Source organism: Jaculus jaculus, chromosome 9, assembly GCF_020740685.1.
Source record: "Jaculus jaculus isolate mJacJac1 chromosome 9, mJacJac1.mat.Y.cur, whole genome shotgun sequence".
NCBI lineage: Eukaryota > Metazoa > Chordata > Mammalia > Rodentia > Dipodidae > Jaculus > Jaculus jaculus.
Window position 1 is genome coordinate 86,104,400 of NC_059110.1, and position 21,470 is coordinate 86,125,869.

General features: G+C 54.6%; 1 protein-coding gene across 6 annotated transcripts in view; it reads left to right on the top strand.

Moving 5' to 3' along the window:
* Myo18a (myosin XVIIIA) overlaps positions 1–21,470 on the top strand; it is a 104,479-nt gene that overhangs the window by 42,723 nt on the left and 40,286 nt on the right. For 2 of the 6 annotated variants that reach the window (XM_045159461.1, XM_045159463.1), the window contains exons 2-17: positions 6,854–6,889; positions 8,920–9,007; positions 9,206–9,312; positions 9,417–9,593; positions 10,573–10,786; positions 10,943–11,085; positions 11,672–11,772; positions 12,555–12,618; positions 12,789–12,933; positions 14,464–14,475; positions 15,034–15,210; positions 15,535–15,625; positions 15,904–16,096; positions 16,877–16,963; positions 20,373–20,514; positions 20,692–20,851. In XM_045159461.1, coding sequence (XP_045015396.1) covers positions 6,854–6,889; positions 8,920–9,007; positions 9,206–9,312; positions 9,417–9,593; positions 10,573–10,786; positions 10,943–11,085; positions 11,672–11,772; positions 12,555–12,618; positions 12,789–12,933; positions 14,464–14,475; positions 15,034–15,210; positions 15,535–15,625; positions 15,904–16,096; positions 16,877–16,963; positions 20,373–20,514; positions 20,692–20,851 — 1,937 coding nt within the window. The remainder of the gene's footprint in view (positions 1–6,853; positions 6,890–8,919; positions 9,008–9,205; positions 9,313–9,416; positions 9,594–10,572; positions 10,787–10,942; positions 11,086–11,671; positions 11,773–12,554; positions 12,619–12,788; positions 12,934–14,463; positions 14,476–15,033; positions 15,211–15,534; positions 15,626–15,903; positions 16,097–16,876; positions 16,964–20,372; positions 20,515–20,691; positions 20,852–21,470) is intronic. The other 4 variants (XM_045159462.1, XM_045159464.1, XM_004664633.2 and 1 more) reach the window with 2 other exon arrangements.

The following is a 21,470-nucleotide window of genomic DNA, read 5'->3' on the forward strand; positions in this document are numbered from 1 at the left end:
CCTTTTCACTCTAAACTGAATTCTGTGGGCCCAGCAGGTCCCATGTTAGAATCATACCCTCTTTCAAATCACTTCTTGTCCAAACTTGGAATGATTCATTTTGAATAAGTTGAATTACCTGGATCTGTCTGTCCTGTCCACATGCACTGTCCACGTGCACCTGAAAGCCATGATATCACTTGTAGATAGACTTCTTTCCACAGCTCCAGTGGGTAAAGTCACTCAGTCCCAGCATCCTGGGCTTTCAAGTGCTCAGAGACTATTTTTTTTGCTTGTTTGTTTTTCAAGGTAGGGTCTCGCTCTAGCCCAGGCTGACCTGGAATTCACTGTGTAATCTCAAAGTGGCCTTGAACTCATGGCAATCCTCCTACCTCTGCTGGGATTAAAGGCATGTACCACCACACCCAGCCTCAGAGGCTATTTTTAAAACACTGTCCAGTGGAGAGTTTTGATCTCAGGAAAGGAGATGTTGTGTCTAGGTCCCTAGTCCCAGCTGCCTCTCAGGGAGAGAGAGACCACTTGAATCCTTTCTTCCTGGAGTTTAGTACTAGGTTTCCCAGCCCACCCTGATCTGCCCATGACTTCTCTATCTGCTCCCTCAGGTTAAAGAGGAGGACAAAACAATGCCAAAACCTGGCCCTCCTGGCAAGGAGGAAGGGACTGTAAGTGTTTCTCTAAGATGTGTGTGTATGTGTGTGTGAGAGAGAGAGAGAAAGAGAGGGAGGGAGAGAGAGAGATATCCCCTAGGTGGGTTGGCTGTGCCCCTTCCTGTGTAGCATGACTAGAGGAAATGCCGGTAAGAGAGTGGGACATACAGTGTATGTAGTGCCAGCCTGGGGTTGTGAAGAGGATGGGACAGCCAAGATTCCTTGGGGCCCGCCTTCTAACCTCCCCTCAGCTCCCTTAGTACTTACCTACCTTCAATTCTGGTTTTCTGCCCTCTGTGATGGGAGGTGCTTAGATAGGCAAACTCTCAGATGCCAGGAGGAATAACCAGATGAGAACTCCAAGTGAGAGCTCAGCTGTTGGGACTCTTCAGTTTGCGCTGGGTGGCACAAGACAAGGGCCCAGAGGGATTCAGCGCAGCTGCCGCTGCCCCTTCCAAGACCCTGTCAGCTGCTTTGTGCGTAACCTGGGGGCTGGCGGCAGCCTCCCACTGCCCCCAGCCCCTAGCACACAGGGATCCCTGTATAGAGCTGGACCCTTGTCAGGCAAAAGGAGTGCTGGCTCCTGAGCAGTTGGGTCCAGGGGCGTGTCATAGGAGAGGCTGCAGTTAGTGCAGAGACGGGTGACAGAGCACAAAACAGACCCATGCTTCGTATCCCTCCCAGCCGCCTACTTCCTTGGTCGATTTGATTAGCCGAGCATGTGGTTTTCTGTGGACTCCTCCCAGTCCTGCAAGATCAGCCTGCAGTTTCAAAGGGATGTGTTCTGAGATACATGGAGAAAGAAACCCCGAGAAGCCTAGATTTTTCCCTTTCTTTCTTTGTTTTTATGGGGTTTTTTTTTTGTTTGTTTGTTTGTTTTGGTTTTTCGAGGTAGGGTCTCACTCTAGCCCAGGCTGACCTGGAATTCACTATGGAGTCTCAGGGTGGCCTTGAACTCATGGCAATCCTCCTACCTCTGCCTCCCGAGTGCTGGGATTAGAGGCATGCACCACCATGCCCAGCACTCTTTCTTTCTTCCCTTCCTTCCTCCCTCCCTCCCTCCCTCCCTTCCTTCCTTCCTTCCTTCCTTCCTTCCTTCCTTCCTTCCGTCTTTTCTTTTTTTCCTTCCAAAATGACGTGTAAAGTGCTTAATGCAGTGTCTGGCAGCAGAAACACTGCAAAAGTGCTAGCAATTACTATTATGTCATCATTTTCGGGTAGGGGGAGATGGGATGAAAGCCAGGAGGGGGAGGGGAACCTGGCAGTCAGGGCCGAGGCCAGCTCTGCAGTGCCCTGGCACATCATTGAGTGCTTCTGGTCTCGGAAGGCCAAAGAAGAATCATTTCTCGTCCCCCACCCCCACCCCCGCGGTCACAGCCTCCCTGGAGCAGAGGCCTGAACTACGGCCCTCCACTCAGCTATCTGTGTTGAGGCGCTGGCTCACACTCTCCCTGTGACGACCAGAGACAGCAGCTCTCAGATCTGTCACATGCCAACAGGTGTGACAGCCAGACCTTCATGGAGGTGCACAGCAGAGCCACAGTCGTGATTAAGAGGATTGTGCAACCCAGACACAGCTCAGTTAGTAGCAGGACACATCCTGGTCAACAAGAAACCCCTGAGTTGACCTTGTTTTCCTAGGCAGTGTGGTTGGTTCTGCAGGAAGCTGTGCCCTGCCCTTAGCCAACATGGCCCTCCCAGTGGTGGTCTTTAGTGACCCGAGATGGTTCCCAGCAGTATGGGAGAGGGGCCTGGGTGGAGTGTGCCAGCATCCTCCTGGGTGTCCAGAAGCTAGAAGGCTGGCCGAGCCCGGAACCTGCTCTCCAGAGTGTGCAGCATTGTCCTGTTGAGTCTCCCGCTCTCTGTGGGTCCTAGCCGCCTCCCCTTCTTCCCATCATCCCCCACACACCCTCTGAGAAGCAGGACGTTTCCAAACCCCTGAGAGGAAGGAAACTATAAAGAAACTGGCAGACAGCAGGCTGGGGTGTGAGCTTCCTGGACCAGCACTGGGTCTCTGCAGCTCTCGAGAGAGGGGCAGTGGCTGTAGACCAGAGGGACTAGGAGGAGGCCGTGAAGGAGGAGGCTTGGCACGCCTTGGCACCAGGAAGAAAACTCTGCCCGTTGCTTACTTCAGGATGCATAGGCTCTGGATCTGACTGCCTAGAGAACGGGGTGATGAAGGGACGGGGATGACAGAGGCAGGAGGCCCCGGAGTTGGGCCTGGGGCTGGTGGCGGGGACTGCCGGTTTGCCTTCTCCTCCACGGTCCTGTTCTGCCGCGTCAGCTGGGAGCACGTGGGGTCTGGTTGGATTGGGCCTTGGTTGCTAGCTTGACACAAAGCCAGTGAATCTAGGGGGTCCGTGGGCCTTGGGTCCCTGTGTCCTAGCATCTCTAGTTCCCTCCCTACCTGCTGGGGATGGGCAGCAGGGCGCGTTGTGGGAAAGTGAAGCTGAACTCCTCGATTCCTTAGCTCTCTCCAGAAGGCAGAGAGAGAACTTCCCTGGTGTGAGTGTAGGTGAACGGAAGTCGGTCCCAGGGCCTTGAGGCTGTCCCCACGTACATCCCATGCGTGGGTGGACGGGGGTGTGGGATGGGTGCGCATGTTTACCTATAATATTTGTGTGACTATAGCTAGAAGGAAGCTCCAAGGACGGCAGTGGTCCACCTAGAAGTCCTCAAGCCGCCACCAGCCCAGTACCCTCAGAGACTTCCCAGAGAGCCAAGAGCCCCGCACACCCACCCACCGTGAATGGCCTGGGGGCTGCCTCAGCCGAAGGCCCAAGTGAGGAGGCCCAGGGCCTGTCCCGAAAGCGGGTGGCAAACGCAGTGAGGAAGGTGGTCAGCAAGGTGTTGCCCGGTGAGGAGCCTGGAAGCGCAAAGGAGCCCCCGGGCCGAGGGGCCAAGTCCCCGGAACACCAAGCTCGAGGCAAGAAGGGAGAAAAGGTGGCCTCTAGTCCCAAGCCACCACCGCCACCGCCTCCTCCTCCTGCTCCATCAAAGCCTGAAGCAAAGAAAGAGGCGGCCAAGGATGAGCTGTCGGTGGGCCTGCGCAGCCTGATGTCTCGAGGGCGAGGAAAGGACCAGAAACCCCGCAACAAGCAGTCTCCTGGTAAAGGGGAGAAGTCCTCCAACCAGGTGCCAGGCTCTTTAGGGAAACCGGGAGCCCCAGCCAAGCCTGAGAGCCCAGAGAAGCAGAGCTCCCCAACTCCGGCACGAGAGTTGGCGGACTCAGACTCCACTGGCTCGAAGTCGGGCCTCACTAGAGAGCAGCAGACCAAGTCTCCAGCACGTGGTGTGCAGCAGGAGGTACCCAAGCGTGCCACTAACCTCCCGTTCTCCTCACCATGCTTGCTCAAGGGCCCGGTACCCTCCCCTGAGGGAACCCCGCATGATCGTGGCTGGCCCAGGGCCATGTGCCCCTCCCGTGGCAGGGGCTGCACAACTTTCCTTTAACCTGGTGCTAGAACCCGCAGCGGCCTGGGCTGTGACCTGGTGGCTGGGAGGGGAACTGCTAACCAGCATGCCACAGGCCTTGCCGTGAGAGTCCGGGCCTGGTCCCCTGCTGCACAGTGCCGGCTTGAGGCAACCAGATCCTTGCTGAACGGAAACTGTTTTCTCCAGGCAAGGTGGGCAAGGCTCACATCTCCTGCCGTAGCCCCGGGACACCTCAGCAAGGCCCATCTCTGAGTGTCTGTCACGTGGGGATTGTGCGGATCCACAGTCCCTTCTTTGAAGTATTGGGAAGGTTTATGTTTTACAGTGTCAGGCGGGAATCATAACAAGCAACAAGCTATAATCATACATGACTGGATTTTTGAATGACAGACAAGTGTTTGCTTTGAATAGTTGCTGTGGAGATTAGAAATGATGCAGTTTGGTGCCAAGCCTGCTTCCTGGCACCAGGTGCCCATAGCTAGTAAGGTCGACAGCGATGACAATGGCAGTTCTGAATGTCACCACTGCCTTCTTTGGGTGTGACTTGTACACCCCCTCTAGCAACAGGACTCTTGGGAAGCCTTGTGCCTAGGTAGCAGATGGACACAGTGACCGCTTTGTGTCTGGGTTACACCATCTCCTCAGAAAGTCCAGGAGACTTAATGGTAACAGCAGGGCCAAAGACTAGTAGTCTGGCCCTCCTCCTAGAAAGGCGATGCCTTCTGGCTGGTCCATGAGTCTGGGACAGCTCTTTTCAAGCTTCCTCATATGGAGGTCCCATAGGATGTGGGGGCAGGGGTGATGCCAAATTTCACCCCTGCTTCTCTGAGCTTTTGCAGGAGGTGGGTAAGAAGGATGGCAAAGGCACAGTCCAAGGCACCTTGAGGCCTTCACCAGCTGCTTCCTCTTGGGAGCCAGTGTTCCTAGAAGCTACCCTTCCCATTCTTTCTGGGCACTATGGAGTATAGAGGAACACCAGCTGCTGCTCTTCCCACCCTCCTCTGTCAGGACAGGACATTCCTAGCCCACAGGGAGGGAGTGACAGGGTACTTTCAAGCCTGATGGCCAGAGCAGGAGCTAAACTTCAGTCCCTCAGGGACCTATGGGTAGCCAGGGAGTGTCATATGCCTGTCCTAGGCCACTGCCCTCCCCCTCAGGTTCTCTGACCCTTCTGCTCTCATTAGGATGGAGTTGGGGGCTAAAACACATCTTGACATGGAATTCTGTCTCTTGTCACTGGGCCTGGGGCAGAGGGGATAACAGATCCACTTGGAGCTCATGCTGGTTAGGAGAGTAGCAGGATATCACCCCAGCTCTCACACGTACCTTTTTTCTTTTTTTGTCATCACATAGTTCCAACACATGCAAACTGGTGCTTGGCTTGTCTCCCTGACCCTTCTCCACTTCTTCCCTGGGCCCAGTAACTTCCAGGGTTGGGAGCTTGGCATTTGGTGTCTTCAGTGTCCCAGGGGCCAGGACTAATAGTGGTTTAACCTTCAGGTAGGAGTGGCCCCAGAGATCCAGCTGAGTCCTTCGGAGGAAGCCCACCAACGGCTTGAGAGGATCTTCACAGCTCCTGTAATGCCATCCCTCTTGTGTGTGGGATCGTAATCCTTGGCACCCCTTCCCCTGAGGCTGGTGATTGTGTCTGTGTGTGACGGTGGAGGGAAGCTCCATGGCGGTCCATGGGCCCTCACACCAGCTCTTTGCCTGAATAAAGGACAGGTGGGCTCTAGGAAGGATCATCCCTCCAGAGAGCCCAAAGCCCTGTGCCCAGCAGGGCCCTTCTTAGCTAAGGACCCAGTTCTTTTCTCTGACTCCAGGCCCCTGCCTCGAAGGCATGTATTGGTCCCAGGGTGTAGTGGATAACAACACAGGGAGTTGGTGTTCCCCATTTTGATGTCCCAGCTCTGCAAACTGGGAGGGGCCGGGAGCTATTAACCCTTCCCATTTCTAACAAGCAATGTCTGTGTCTTGCTTGGGTGCTGTTCCTCCCAGAGAGACCTTTGAGGGCTTTAAGTATCCAAAGTGTCACAAAGAGGTCAAGGCTGGCTCCAGAGTCTGCCCACAGTCTTGTAGCAACTTTGGACAATTGGCAAGTGACTGTCAGGTTGGACCCGGGGGAGTGGGTGCCTCCATTTGCCACAGTGTCAGTGTGCCTGCCTGAGGTACAGGATGCCGTGGGTGCCTGAGGAGGGCATCCTAGATTTGGGCTAATAGTGGCCTTGATCTGTGAAAGCTCTGAAAGGCAACCCTTAGCATGGGGAGTGACACCCACCTGGGCATGTGTTTAAAGCGGAGGGATAGCTCTGTGCTGTTGTCTGGTGGCTACAGGGGAGATGGGCTGAGGAGTTCCCTGAAGAAAAGGCAGAAGGACCCCAGGAGGCCCAGGCCTTGGGTAGTGTAGTGAGGTAGCCTGGCCTGGCAGGGACATGAAAGAATAATTTAGGGTGGACTAGATGGTCAGTCCAGGAGAGACTGACCAGAGGCACAGTGACATACAGCCACAGAGAATGACCCCATGTGGGAGCCTTTCCTCGGGGGGCCTCTGATGACAACCAGAATCTCTTCCTGCTCCTGGTCTGGCCTCTCTTACCCATGCCAGCACCCCAGTCCTGTGCAAGCTCTCGTACCCTCCGCACTGCATCTTGGGCAGCTGGAGAGTGCTGGCCCACTGGCCCCGGGGTTTATATGTAGTCGTCTACCTGTCTTCAACCCTTTTCTCCCCCCCCCCCCTTCTCTCTTTCTCTCTGTTTGCTTGCTGCTGACAGCTGGACCCTGAGGCCGCCTCTCCTGCCCACAGCCAGGTAGGGTGCTTGTGCACCTCCCAGGAACCCTCTTCTGCTTCCTCCGCTGAACACCCACCGCCCCCAGCTTGCACTGGGCTGGTGTCTGTGCTCGGGCCTCTTGCTGGAGTGTAAGGCCTTGCTCCCTCCAGGCTCTCACCCTGTGTTGCGGGTCTCACAGGAGGCAGTGCCGGGGCTGAGGCCAGGGGCGGGAGGGGAGCATCACCAACCATTTGGCGTCACGTGGTTCTCAGCCACTGGAGCCCAAGGGCTTGTTGATGTCTAGGTGCTGAGCCCTGCTGGGCTCTGGGGAGAAAAAGCCAAAAGGATTGTGTTGTTCCTTTCCTCTCCCAGTCTCTGTCTCCACCTCCTGGCCAGTTTGAGAAATCTGTTTTCAGATCAGCTCTGAAGAAGTTAAGCCCTTTGAGTCACTCTTAATGCCTGACCTATAGAATGTGCTCATTTGGCCTGTCATGGTGGCGCATGCTTTTGACCCCAGCACTCGCAAGGCAGAGGTAGGAGGATTGCTGTGAGTTCATGGCCAGCCTGAGACTAGACAGCCTGGGCTAGACCCTACCTTGAAAAAAAAAAAAAAAACCTAATAAAAGAATATGTTGTTGGTTTTTCAAGGATCTCACACTAGCTCAGGTTGACCTGAATGCAGTATGTAGTCTCAGGGTGGCCTAGAACTCTCAGTGATCCTCCTACCTCTGCCTCCCAAGTGCCGGGATTAAAGGCGTGCGCCTCCACGCCCAGCTCCTTGTGTTGTTTTTAAGGTTAGGGTCTCACTCATTTGATAGCCTGTTGTGATCATTTTACTGAAGGATCCCAAAGATCTGGGTGCCCTGGTGTGGCGCAGTCCTCTTGTTCCATAGATGGGGAAAGGGCTGCCCTACACTGGAGCAGGTTATCTGTCCACAGCCAGAATCTAAACTGGGAGGAGTACCCAGATCCTCTTTCCCTTCAAATCTAAGAAATGTAACAAAGAACATACAGTACTTCTGATTATGTGTTCTTGTAATTCTGCTGTCCCTCTCCCAGGGGTCACTGCCACAAGGCAGTGTCCCTGCCTCAGCCTTGAGTCTTGTGAGAAAGGAATGCCTACGGTAAAGGACTCTGGGAGAGTCCCAGCCGGGGATCTTCAGAGAGTATTGGAACTAGAGCTCGCTTGCGTCTGCTCTGTGCCTCTGGGGAGGCCAGCGTCCCCTGGGCACCGTGGGTGACCTTGCTGCCATTTTGCCTACACATCACATAGAAGGAGCTTGATAGGTCATGGAAGTTGGACTCCTCTCCTGAGTCAGCTCAAGTGTCCTTAGAGGGTGACAGGTTTGGTAGCCCCCATGCCCCGGCAATGTCTATGAATGCTTCTTTCTGATTGGTAACTGACAGAGACCCCGGGGGCTTCTAGCGCCATCACATCCATGCCTGTGCCCTTCCGTGTGGCGTACAAGTCCTTCCTGTGACTCACACACCAGGGCTGTGGCTGTGGCCGTGCTGCCCTGGGCCCTTGTGTGGCATTCGTGTGCCCACCAGTTCTGTGCAAGTACTACCACCTACGAGGGTTTTCTTCTTTTGTAAACCATGCTGCAGAGCTCTAAAAGGACAAAGGACATGGCCTTTCCCGGCCTGGGGGAAGAAGTTGTCATTGGGCATGAAAAGAACCCACGAGTGTGGCCCGGGATTTGGGGCTTGGGTCGGATCCCGATCCCACAGGCTCTCCCAGGAGGAGGGAGCAAAGCAGCTCGGGTGGAACCTAGTGGCTTCTTCTCCTGTGGTCTGCTCCTCGTGTCCCTTACAGTCCCTTTGCTCATCATCTTTGTCACGCTTTCTCGGAATCATCGCTGCCTCCTGGCCTCCCTACCCTCCTCCCCTGACACCTGCGACATCTCCGTGCTCTGTGTCTGCTACCTCACTGCTGCTTCCTTACCCTGTGGCTCACTGTGTAACTTAAAGTTAGGGCCTTTTCTTCCCTTGTCTCCTGGTTCCTGCTGTCCTTGTCTCTGTCTTCCAGGGCCGGGTCTGACTATTTATGCCTTCCCTCCCTCCTGTAGGCCAAGACCGAAGAGCAGATTGCAGCTGAAGAGGCCTGGTATGAGACCGAGAAGGTGTGGTTGGTCCACAAAGATGGCTTCTCCTTGGGTGAGTGTCAGGAAGCTGGGCACAGGTGCCGGAACACTGCTCAGGGCCGGTGTGGGGTGCAACTCTACCTCTGGCTGTGGCTGGGGTCCGTGTGGACAGGCTGGTGACCTCGTGGGGAGGCGGGCAGGACCAACAGGGGGGCTGAAGGAGGAGAACAATGGCTTCCCAGACCCACGCCCAACTATGCTCGCTCTGTAGCCAGCCAACTCAAATCGGAGGAGCTCAGCCTACCTGAGGGGAAGGTGCGCGTGAAACTTGACCATGATGGAGCCATCCTGGATGTGGATGAGGATGATGTGGAGAAGGTCGGCAGGAGGCTGTTGATGAGGGAGGGTGTGAACAGGGCAGGCCTGCCCCTGGGATGGCGATGGCATTGACTTGTCGCTTTCCACCTGCCTGTTCTGCCCAGGCTAATGCTCCCTCCTGCGATCGTCTAGAAGACCTGGCCTCCCTGGTGTACCTCAACGAGTCCAGCGTCCTACACACGCTGCGCCAGCGCTACGGTGCGAGCTTGCTGCACACCTATGCTGGCCCCAGCCTGCTCGTCCTCAGCCCCCGTGGGGCCCCTGCTGTATACTCAGAGAAGGTGTGCGTTTCTCTAGACCCTTGTACTGACTTATGGACTCTCCCTACTCTCCTGCATTTCTGGACTCCTCCTGTTTGGCGGTCCACTGGGATCTTGCCCTCTCTCACAGTTGACCTTAGGAAGAGGTGCCATTCAAAGGGTGGGGCAGAAGGACCTCATGTGACTTTAAAAAAAATTTTTTTTTGTTATTTTATTTTTACTTACTTATTTGAGGCCGAGGGAGAAAGAGTCAGAGAGGGAGAAAGAGAGAGAGAATGGGCGTGCCAGGGCTTCCAGCCACTGCAAACAAACTCCAGATGCGTGTGCCCCTTGTGCATCTGGCTAACGTGGGTCCTGGGGAGTTGAGCCTCGAACCGGGGTCCTTAGGCTTCACAGGCAAGCGCTTAGCCACTAAGCCATTTCTCCAGCCCTCATGTGACTTTTTAAAGAAATTATTTTAAAATTTTGTTTATCTAAGTTATTTATTTATTATTGTTTGTTTGGTTTTTTTTGAGGTAGGGTCTCACTCTGGCCCAGGCTGATCTGGAATTCACCATGTAGTCTCAGGGTGGCCTCGAACTCACAGCAACCCTCCTACCTCTGCCTCCCAAGTGCTGGGATTAAAGGTGTGCGCCACCACGCCCAGATATTTTACTTATTTATTTGAGACAAACAGAGAGAGAAAGAGAGAAAGAATGAGTGAGAATGGGCACGCCAGGGCCTCCAGCCACTGCAAACGAATTCCAGACACATGCACTACCATGTACATCTGGCTTATGTGGGACCTGGAGAATCAAACCTGGCTCCTCAGGCTTCGCAGGCATACGCCTCAACTGCTAAGCCATCTCTCCAGCCCTCCTGTGACTTTTAATGGAGTGCAGGACTTGGCTGGTATCTCTGTTTCCATGCATGGCCTTAGCCCTTGGGCACCTTTGGAGGTGAGGCCAGGTGAGGTCAGCCTATAGCCTCCCCACTTCCCACCATCTCTCTCCTGTTGAAGGTGATGCACATGTTCAAGGGGTGTCGGCGAGAGGACATGGCACCCCACATCTATGCCGTGGCCCAGACTGCCTACAGGGCAATGCTGATGAGTCGCCAGGACCAGTCCATCATCCTTCTAGGCAGTAGTGGCAGTGGCAAGACCACCAGCTGTCAGCATCTTGTGCAATACCTTGCTACCATCACAGGCACTAGCGCAAGCAAAGTGTTTTCTGGTGAGGGGGCAAGCGGGGGTATGTGTGGGGGGAGGACTCTTTACCTCTCTGGGTTCTCTACCCCCTTGAAGCCCTGGTCAGTTGTAGTCTAGAGCCCATGGCTGGGGGTGAGCTGCCCTCAGTCTTCCTGATGTTCCCTGGACGTGTGTTCTCCAGTGGAGAAGTGGCAGGCTCTGTACACCCTCCTGGAAGCCTTTGGGAACAGCCCCACCATCATGAATGGCAATGCCACTCGCTTCTCCCAGATCCTCTCCCTGGACTTTGACCAAGCTGGCCAGGTGGCCTCAGCCTCTATTCAGGTGAGGGGCACTGCCCAGGCCAAGGGAGTAGTACTGGGCCCCTGGTTTAATACCCTAGATGCCAGTCTCTAGCTCTGTGATGCCTCATTCACATAACTCCACTCTGGTGAAATGCAGGTCTTGCCTAGGCAGGCCTGGCCTGTGCTGTTCCCATCCTGCCCTCCAGGTCTCCTGCCCAGCTCCCTTCTCCCTCCTGGCCCTCTGCTGAATTCCTCACTGCGCCCACTCTGCTCAGAACCTTCTCTCAGGCTGGTGTCCCAGCAGAGGACCACTTCTCAGTAATATAAGGCCCAGCCATCCTGATCCCCTCCTGTGCTAAGTGATATTTCTTCCCACAAGCTTGCACTGTCTCAGTAAGGCTGGTTCCCAGGCACTGGACGGGGTGGTTGGGGTCCTCTCCAGAAGCCAGGGGTTATCTTCTGCCTCATTTGGCCATGGGGTGACCTGGTGTCCGGTGAGCACGCAGAGAATAAGATGCAGCTCCCGGTTTCTAAGGCCTGGAGAGTCAGGAGCTGGTCCCGCGTGCTGTGGGGTGGGAGGAGCGAGACTGCGGCCAGCCTCCTTCCTCACCCCTGCTGTGCCACAGACCATGCTGCTGGAGAAGCTGCGCGTGGCCCGACGCCCGGCCAGCGAGGCCGCTTTCAACGTCTTCTACTACTTGCTGGCCTGTGGCGATGGCACCCTCAGGTGAGACAGGACAGAGAGTGCCCCAAGGCGGCTCTGGCCTCTTGTCCACTGACTGGACTCCTGGGCCTTCCCACCTTCTTGCCCACACTGTTCCATGTGTCCATTGCCTCCTGGGTATTGGGCCTGGGGATGGTGAGAAGGGCAAGACTCCAGTCCTGCCCTTCAGAAACTCCTTGGCCCTGGATCCTAGAGCCTTGTTTGTAGGAAAGGGACACAACTGACCCTTCAGTGTTCAGGGATCTCTGTTACCCAAGAAACGAGGTTTTGGGGGAGACAGCTCACATAGACACAGGTGGTGGATGACTTTCTTGTGGCCACACGGCTCCTGTGGGCTGAGCCTTTCTGACTCTGCTTTGGGACTAAAGGCACGAGCCTTTCCCAGTGCCTTCATGCTTGTTGGCTCCCCCTACCGTGTTCTTCCGTGTACATCTTCACACTGGCTGCCTGCTCACTGGACGAGGGGAACTGATAAGGCGGAGCATGCAGCCCCGAAGTCCTCTTCAGGTCTTCTCTTACCAGAGAAGTAAGGGACCACAATCTGTCCTGGCTAGACCTGCCCTGTAGACAGTGGTCTGGCTGGACCTCCTCTGCTAGGGAGGCTGGGGCTCTGCCCAAGCATCCAACCCAATTAGGAAAGGTGGAAAATCTGGCTGGATGATTAAGATGATGGGCAGACAGAAGCCACAGTCTCAAAGTTATGTCATCTGTCTCCGACCTGGGAAGGACATGGCCTTGGCCTGGGGACCAAAAGCCCCCCCCTGCTGACGCATTTGTACCCCTAGGACAGAGCTCCACCTGAACCACCTGGCAGAGAACAATGTGTTTGGGATTGTGCCACTGGCCAAGGTGAGTGCTGGCCTGTGGGCACCGGGTTGGCAGTGCTGGACTCTGGGAGTCCAGGAGGAGGAGCCTCCTGGGGCAGGTGGTGCCCGTTGGGTAAAAGGTCCAGCAGTTTGGGGCATGCTGGGAGGGAAGCCCTGTACTATCTGGAGCTGGCATGCACATCTGCCCTGCAGCCCGAGGAGAAGCAGAAGGCAGCCCAGCAGTTCAGTAAGCTGCAGACGGCCATGAAGGTGCTGGCCATCTCCCCTGATGAGCAGAAGGCCTGCTGGCTCATCCTGGCTGCCATCTACCACTTGGGAGCCGCCGGAGCCACCAAAGGTAACCTGCAGCCTACCCTGCCACTGGAAAAGCCTTGTAGGGGCCTACTCCCTTGTGGTTTGTCCTTGTGTCGCACAGACCCAGCTGTTACCAGACCTGCTCACCCCTCCCACCCCCACGCCTCTGGGTTATATCCCACCACAGACCCTTACATCAGAGCAGAAGGCTGGAGAAGCATCTTGGCCAATGATGGCCCAAGGTCTGGCCTGACCAGGAAGAACTGGGGCACTGTGAGGAGTGGGTGGCTGAGATGCCGGGTGGAGAGATGGTAGAAGGCAGTGCCTCCTAGCAGCCCCCTGGAATGACTCTCCTTCTTGTTCCTTTCCTGACAGAGGCCCTTGAGGAGCAAGCGGGTAACTGACCTTGGCCCGCCTGGGGGTGTAGGGGCTGCCTGCCCTGTCTGGGTGTTTTCCCTGGGTTCTCAGGGGACTGGGTTCATTGTCTTAGAGCACAGGGGACTGGTCTAAGGAGAAGACCCAGCTTGAGGGCAGAAGGGGATCCTGCTAGCTGTGGGGCTTCCTGGAGTCCCCAGAATAGCTGCTTCTCCTTCCTGCTTTGCGAAGGTATCTGGAGCCTCTCGGGAAGCCTCCCATGAGGCATGTTTCCTGGGGCTTCCTCAGACCAGTTTCCCCATCTTTCCCTTCTGCTGGTTTGATAGTGGCGGCTCTTCCTCTTGCATGCCAGGAGGCCACTAGGGGGCAGCAGACACCTGGCGATGGATGGGCTGCCGCTTCTGCACTTGGGCTCCCTGCTTGTAGAAGGCTCTGTCTGGCTTATGAGAGCGGCTGGCTTCCTCACAGATGGCATTAGAGAGCCGCGATTTAAGGGGCTCTTCAGCCTTTTCCCCTGCAGCCTCAGAAAAGGGGCTCTGAACATCACTCTGGCTTTGGCTGTGTCTTCTTTGGGGATGGGAGGAGCCCCAGGCTGCTCAGCAGTGGTTTGGTAGCACTGATGGTGGTGGGTGCATGGGAACAGGTGTCTGGGTGTTTGGCTCCTTATGGGCACCTTATTGGATTGGCACCTGTGCCAAAAGACAACATCTCTGGGTTAAAGAGGTGGCCTTCAGCCCACCTGGGTGGGAGGGTGCACGGGCATGTGGCTGTCTTGAGAGCAGTTTTTTCACTCTGAGAGGTTCAAGACCACATTCCCTCTGACCCTCCTGAGATGTGACTATAGGTGGGGCACTCTGATGCTGAACAGAGAGCTTCCAGTATTTTCTAGGGCCGCGTGCGCGCGCGCGTGTGTGGTGTGTGTGTGTGTGTGTGTGTGTGTGTGTGTGTGTGTGCTGTAAGACATCTTTGTGGGTGTCTTTCTGTGTGTCAGTGTGATGATACCCTCAAACATCCTCCTTTGAGACTGTGAGTGTTGTTGTCTCCAGGGCTGGATGTGGTCATGTTTTCTTGCCTGCTCATCTTCATAAAGCCCTGCCTCCCACAATCCCTTCCCGCGGGCCTGGCGGGCTCAGTTGATGACTGTTTGCTAACACACTGTTTTTCTTTGCATGCTGCATGCTGGTCCTTTGCCTTACAGAAGCTGCTGAAGGTAAAACCTCGTTTCTTGTTAGCTTTCCCTGATTGCTGTGATTAGACACATGCTGGCTGAGGCGCATATGTCTGTGTGGGCTGTTCCCTTTCCCCTGGGGCTCTATTGAGCCATCAAAGTGTCTGTGTAAGAAGCAGAAGAGAGGGGGTCCTAATGTGTCCAGGGAAGGGCAGGCACTAGTTCACCCTCCAGCTAAGTCCCCCTCGGGCCTGTGTGGTGCCTGCGCTCATCCCAGAGGCGTCTGCTCACCCTCTGACCCTGCTCTTCCCAACCAAACTGGGCATCTTTTGGACCAGACGGATTTTCGCTCTCTGGCAGCAGCCCCTGGAGTTACCACCTCATTCAGGATTTGTGCCTTCTTTCCACCCCCAAGGGACACAAAGTACGGGCAGCTGTTGGCTGTTCTGTTCCCACGTGAAGCCCACGTGATGTCACTGGGGGCTGGTTTTGCATCTAGAAGATGCTTACTCCTCCATCCCATGGGGGAGTAAGCCAAATGGTCATTACTTGGTCCAAGGAGAAAGAAAGAGATACTAGATCATTCTGTCTACTCCACAGGTGGACGAAAGCAGTTCGCCCGCCATGAATGGGCCCAAAAGGCTGCGTACCTGCTGGGCTGCAGCCTGGAAGAGCTGTCCTCGGCCATCTTCAAGCACCAGCTCAAAGGTGGCACCTTGCAACGCTCCACCTCCTTCCGCCAGGGCCCAGAGGAGAACAGCTTGGGAGAGGGCACAGGTACCTGGGTGGGTGGATCGGGAGGCCCTGTCTGGGAGCGTCCATGGGCTGAATGGATGCTGTCTGTGCGAAGGCCTAGCCCCAGGTCTCCACGCTGACATAGTGGGTAGGGATCATTTCTTTTTTTAAGATAGGGTCTCATTCTAGCCCAGGCTGACCTGGATGGAATTCAGTACATAGTCTCAGGGTGGCCTTGAACTCATGGCGATCCTCCTGCAGCTGCCTTCCAAGTGTTGAGATTATAGGTGTGTGCCAACACGCCAGGCAGTAGGGAGCATTTCTGGGCAGGTGACTGGGGAACTTAGCCGCTCCTTTTGCCCACAGGCACCAAACTGAGTGCTCTGGAGTGCCTGGAGGGCATGGCATCGGGCCTCTACAGTGAGCTGTTTACCCTCCTCATCTCCCTGGCGAACAGGTGAGTGTCAGGCACAGCCCAGGCGCTCCTCGCTTCCTTCTTTGGCAGAGACGGGCTTGAGGCCTTTGTGCCTTGATGCCTTTGTGTTCTGGCTGAGGCAGGGCCCTCCTCCACCAGCAGAGGGCTCACTGTTCCCATGGGCTGTGAGGCAGGCCCTCCTCTCCAGTGCCCTGGGCACTTTGGCAGGGAGGAGGGTTGCCGTTGGCTCCAGGCAGAGCAGTGGGGCCGGCTCTGTGGTAGTGTCCCGGTCAGCTCTGACCCAGGCTGTCTCCACATAGGGCTCTCAAGTCCAGCCAGCACTCGCTCTGCTCCATGATGATTGTGGACACGCCAGGCTTCCAGAACCCTGAGCAGGGAGGGTCAGCCCGTGGAGCCTCCTTCGAGGAGCTGTGCCACAACTATGCCCAGGACAGGCTTCAGAGGCTCTTCCATGAGCGCACGTTCCTGCAGGAACTGGAAAGATACAAGGAGGTAGCTGCCTGGCTCCCGCCTCATCTTCTGGCCAAGGCACTGCAGCGGGGGCGGGGGGAACTCCACAGATATGCAGCACTCCTTCCCAGCTCTCCACATCCTCCTGTTTTCTCTCCCTGATTTCTGGAGTGGAAATCCTGTCCTGGCCCTTGGCCTTGGCTGCATTCTTACTTTGTGGAGAATCCGCACTCCAGGAAGCATATGAGTGTGGGGGTGCTTTGGGAGCCCTCCTTGATCCTCTTTGAGGCTTCTTCCTCAGCCTGTGAATTGCCACACTGCAGTTACTGCCTCCGAGTAGTCTTGGACCCAGCCTCCCTGTCCCCTGTTCCCATCTGTTAGGATGGTGGTTGGTTAATTCAGGCCCTTCCCTGAAAGGCCCTCTGGGACGGGATGAGTTCTGGAAATCCTTCCTCCTGTGGAGGAGAGTGGAATGAGCTGAGGATATTTATCTTGGATGAGAGAAGACTCCAGAGGAACATGCCAATTCTTTACCTGTTCAGGGGATGATTGTGTGAAATGGAGAGTAGGCTTGATCTCCATTACCTAATCAACTGATGCGAATAACAGCGGAATGTAAAAGCTTAATATAAGAGGAGGTTGTGAGAACTTTACTGTGTGTTACCTTGGGACGTGAGGAGCAGCTTATCCTTCAGGATATTGTTAGGGAGGCCTGCATGGGACAAGAAGGAAGTTGGACTTGCTGTCCCCAGAAGCCCTACCCAACATGTTCCTATGACTGCACCCCATTTGTGGCCCCATGTACTTTACTTTCCTTCCTAGGAAAACATCGAGGTGGCATTTGATGACTTGGAGCCAGCCACAGATGACTCCGTAGCCGTTGTGGACCAGGCTTCCCACCAGTCCCTGGTAGGAATACCAGAGGTGCTTGGGTTAACCTCACCTCTCTCCCATTCCACTGGCTCTGTACCTTCCTGGGCTGAGCTGCTGCTGTGGCTACAACTGCATGCCGAGAGAGGGCATCAGGGCCACACTCAGACACCACGTCCTACGTGACCTCGGGGCTCTGCCCCTTGGAACTCAGTCTAACTCAGAGGTGGCATTCTTCTGTCTGGTGCACTGGGGAGCCCCTGTGGACAGTGTCCCAGGCAGGCAGGAAGATACCCGTCCTTCCCCACCAGCTGAGGCTCAGGCCCTGTCCTGTGGCTGGCTGAGACTCTGGTGTATCTGCCAAGAACCCTGGTGTCTGCTGCTTGGGAGTGAGTACCTGGACCCAAATGACATAGTCATTCATGCCTACTGTCCCCATGGAGAGGACAGATAAGCCTAGCAGAATGGGGCAAGGAGGCAACACCCAGCCCAAACTGGGAAACAGTGTCAACCTTTAAAATGCCTCAAGTGGGGCTGGAGAGATGGCTTAGTGCTTAAGCGTTTGCCTGTGAAGCCTAAGGACCCTGGTTCGAGGCTCCATTCCCCAGGACCCACGTTAGTCAGATGCACAAGGGGCGCACATATCTGGAGTTCATTTGCAGTGGCTGGAGGCCCTGATATGCTCATTCTCTCTCTCTCTCCTCTCTCTCTCTCTCTCTCTCTCTGCCTCTTTCTCTCTCTGTCTGTCACTCTCAAATAAAAATAAACAAAAAAAAAAAAACTTTTAAATGCCTCGAGTGAAGCCACCATGAACTCGAGCCCTCGCGCCCTTGGGGATTGGCTCTGCCATCTTTTATACTAGTTTCTCGGGCACCTTGCTGCCTGGAGCACTAGCTGACCTCATGAGCACTTGGCATTTGCTGCTTGTCTTCAGTTAGGGGACTTGCAGCTAGTGCTTCTTTGGACAGTGATATTTTTTGCTGGGATGTCAAAGCCCCTACTCTGCTTAGATTTCCACCTGGCTCTCCCGCTTCTGTGAAGTGAGGGCCTTCTGGGCCAGCACAGGTGTGAGGCCCTATCCCTGGGGACAAAGGCTTAAAGTGTCCAAATACCAACGCTCCCTAGGGAAGGTGGTGGATTTCCTGCTCCTGACACCTGGGCTCTTGGGTAGCCTCCCTGGAGTCGGGAGTGAGTGGAACTCGTCCGTGTGTCTCGTGAGCAGGAGAGAGCAGATGTGTGTTGGGAGGCAATTTGGCACCTTCCCTTCTTGGGTCTCTGCTGTTTGATGGGCCTTGGGTCAGGCAACTACGTCTCTGGGGCAGGGTTTCGCAGTGCCTCCTGCCGTCTGATAGCTCCTGTTCCTTTCCGCCACTCACCTCCAGCCACTCGAGTACTGTGGCCGCCTTCTGTTTCCTCTGGTAGTCATGCCCACACCCACCAATGGGGTGGAGTTGTGGGCAGCTGAGCTAAAAAAGAAAAACAGCACCTTTCTCATATTTTTCTTGTCCTCTAAGGCCTAAGTCTAAAGGCCAAGGCAAAATGGGGTATAGGTAGTTCTTCCTGCTCAAGGCAGACAACGGAGTTGCACAGAAAAGACACCTTTAATCCCAGCACTCGGGAGGCAGAGGTAGGAGAGTCACTATGAGTTCGAGGCCACCCTGAGACTACATAGTGAATTCCAGGTCAGCCTGAGCTAGAGCGAGACCCTATCTTGAAAAACAAACAAACAAAAAAAAAAAGATGACAAGACTCCTTAGGACCCAATATGGCCTCGGGCTGAGTTTACTTGGTCTTTCTAGGGTATTAGAAATCAGAATCCACCATTTCTACCTTCACTTGAAAAACCAGAGGGCTTACCGACAATAGTTCTGTGTTCTAATCCAGGACACCAAGTGGCTGCAGCTGAGTGACAGTCATTCCCTTCAGATGGAGACACTTTTGTTGTTTTCGGTTTTTCAAAGTAGGGTCTTACTCTAGTCCAGATGGACCTGGAATTCACCATGTAGTCTCAGGGTGGCCTTGAACTCATGGTGATCCTCCTACCTCTGCCTCCTGAGTGTTAGGATTAAAGGTGTGCACCACCATGCCCAGCTTCTTTTTTTAAAATTTTTATTTTGGGCTGGAGAGATGGCTTAGTGGTTAAGCACTTGCTTGTGAAGCCTAAGGACCCCAGTTTGAGGCTTGATTCCCCAGGACCCGTGTAAGCCAGATGCACATGCATCTGAAGTTCATTTGCAGTGGCTGGAGGCCCTGGTGTGCCCATTCTCTCTCTGTGTGTGTTGCTCTCACATAAATAAAAATAAACAAAAAAATTAAAATTTTATTTACTTATTTATTTATTTTTTGATTTTTTGAGGTAGGGTCTCACTCTAGCTCAGACTGACCTGAAATTCACTATGTAGTCTCAGGGTTCCTGGAACTCATGGCAATCGTCCTACCTCTGTTGTTTGTTTATTATTTATTTATTTGAGAGTGACATGCATTGAAAGGCAGAGAGAAAGAGAGAATGGGCGCGCCAGGGCCTCCAGCCACTAAAAACGAACGCCAGAAGCATGCACCACCTTGTGCATCTGGCTTTCGTGTGTCCTGGGGAATCAAGCCTCGAACAGGGGTCCTTAGGCTTCACAGGCAAGCGCGTAACTGCTGAGCCATCTCTCCATTCCCAATCCTCCTACTTCTGCCTCCTGAGTGCTGGGATTAAAGGTGTGTGCCACCACTCCCGGCCTTAAAATTTTTATTTTTATTTATCAATTATGTGAGAGAAAAAGAGAGAATGGGCATGTCATGGTCTCCAGCTGCTGCATATGAACTCCAGATACATATGCCACCTTGTGCATCTGGTGTAGGTGGATCCTGGGGATTTGAGCCTGGATCCTTAGGGCTAATAGGCAGTGCCTTAGCCACTAAGGCATCTCTCCAGCCTGGGTCACTTCTTTTCTAGCTCGCCACAGTCTGTTTCCGTCAGCCACTACCTCCATCAGGTCACCTGCTTCAGACTGTGGTCCTGGAGTTGATAGCCGACAGCAATCTGGATACTCTCTGAGTTCTCTTGGGGGCCCAGCGTTAACCCCACAGTTGTCACCTACAGAGAGCTTCCTTGCGGCTCTCACTCTGTGGAGGAGTGCAAACTTTGTCCCGCTAAATCTCCCAAGGACAGAGGGCAACATGGGGATAACCCAAGGCCCTGGCGCCCTCTGAGGGGTGAGGATGAGGGAGCCTGTGTGCGCCTTAGAAGACTCCTCCCTCTTAGGTGCCTTTGCACCCTAAATCCCAGTCAACTCTCTATGGGTTCTTCCAGTTCTTTCTCAGCCCTTTCTCTTCACTGCCCACCTCCTCCACAAGATGTCAGCAGTGAGCAGCGCATGAATATGTAGCTGTGGTTGGTGCGGGGGAAGCTCCTTGAGGTCAGCTCAACATGGCAAGGCGAGATCTGGGTCCTTCTCCATAGGTACGCTCCCTGGCTCATGCAGATGAGGCGAGGGGTCTGCTATGGCTACTAGAAGAAGAGGCGCTGGTGCCTGGGGCCACGGAAGACACCCTTCTGGAACGCCTTTTCTCCTATTATGGCCCCCAGGAAGGTGACAAAAAAGGTAGGAGACGTCCCTGGAGGATAGCCGCTCTGGTTCCTCATTAGAGGACAAGAATGTATGGAGCCACGTGGCACCCCAAAAACCCTAGGCCGTGTGCTTGTACCCTGACACCCTGAGCCCTGAGGCCGTGTGTTTGTTCCCTGACAATCTGAACCTCCTTGCTTTTCCCACCTTCAGGCCAGAGTCCCCTTCAGCGCAGCAGCAAGCCACGCCACTTCCTCCTGGGCCACAACCATGGCACCAGCTGGGTGGAGTACAACATGGCTGGCTGGCTGAGCTACACCAAGCAGAACCCTGCCACCCAGAATGCCCCTCGGCTCCTGCAGGATTCCCAAAAGTAAGGCCATCACTCACTCTGCCCATATTCTGTCTGCACAACTGTTTTCTGGTCCCCTTCCCCTGAAGGTCTCAGAGGCCCCTCACCAGCGAGGTAGATCGCCTCTAGTCTCTCAGGGGCAATAGCCAAGGCTAGCTGGCCTAGAAGACATTGGAGTGGCCTCCTAGGATGGAGATGGGAAAGAGAGAAGGTTGGAGGTGCTTTTAGTTTTCAATTTGAATGGCATCCTCATACTCTTCAGAGAAGATGAAGGGGCCTTAGAAACTTCCACAGTAATGGACTTGCTGTCATATGTAATCCCATTAGAGAGGTGGAGGCAGGAGGAACAAAGTCATCCTTGGCTACATAGCAGGTTTGAAGTAAGCCTGAACTACATGAGAACCTGTCTTAAATATAAGAAAATAAGGCTGAAGCTGGGCGTGGTGGTGCACATCTTTAATCCTAGCACGTGGGAGGCAGAGGTAGGAGGATTGCTGTGAGTTCGAAGCCACCCTGAGACTCCATAGTGAATTCCAGGTCAGCCTGAGCTAGAGTGAGACCCTACCTCAGGAAAAAAAAAAAAAATTAGGGCTGGAGAGATGGCTTAGTGGTTAAGGCATTTGCCTACAAAGCCAAAGGA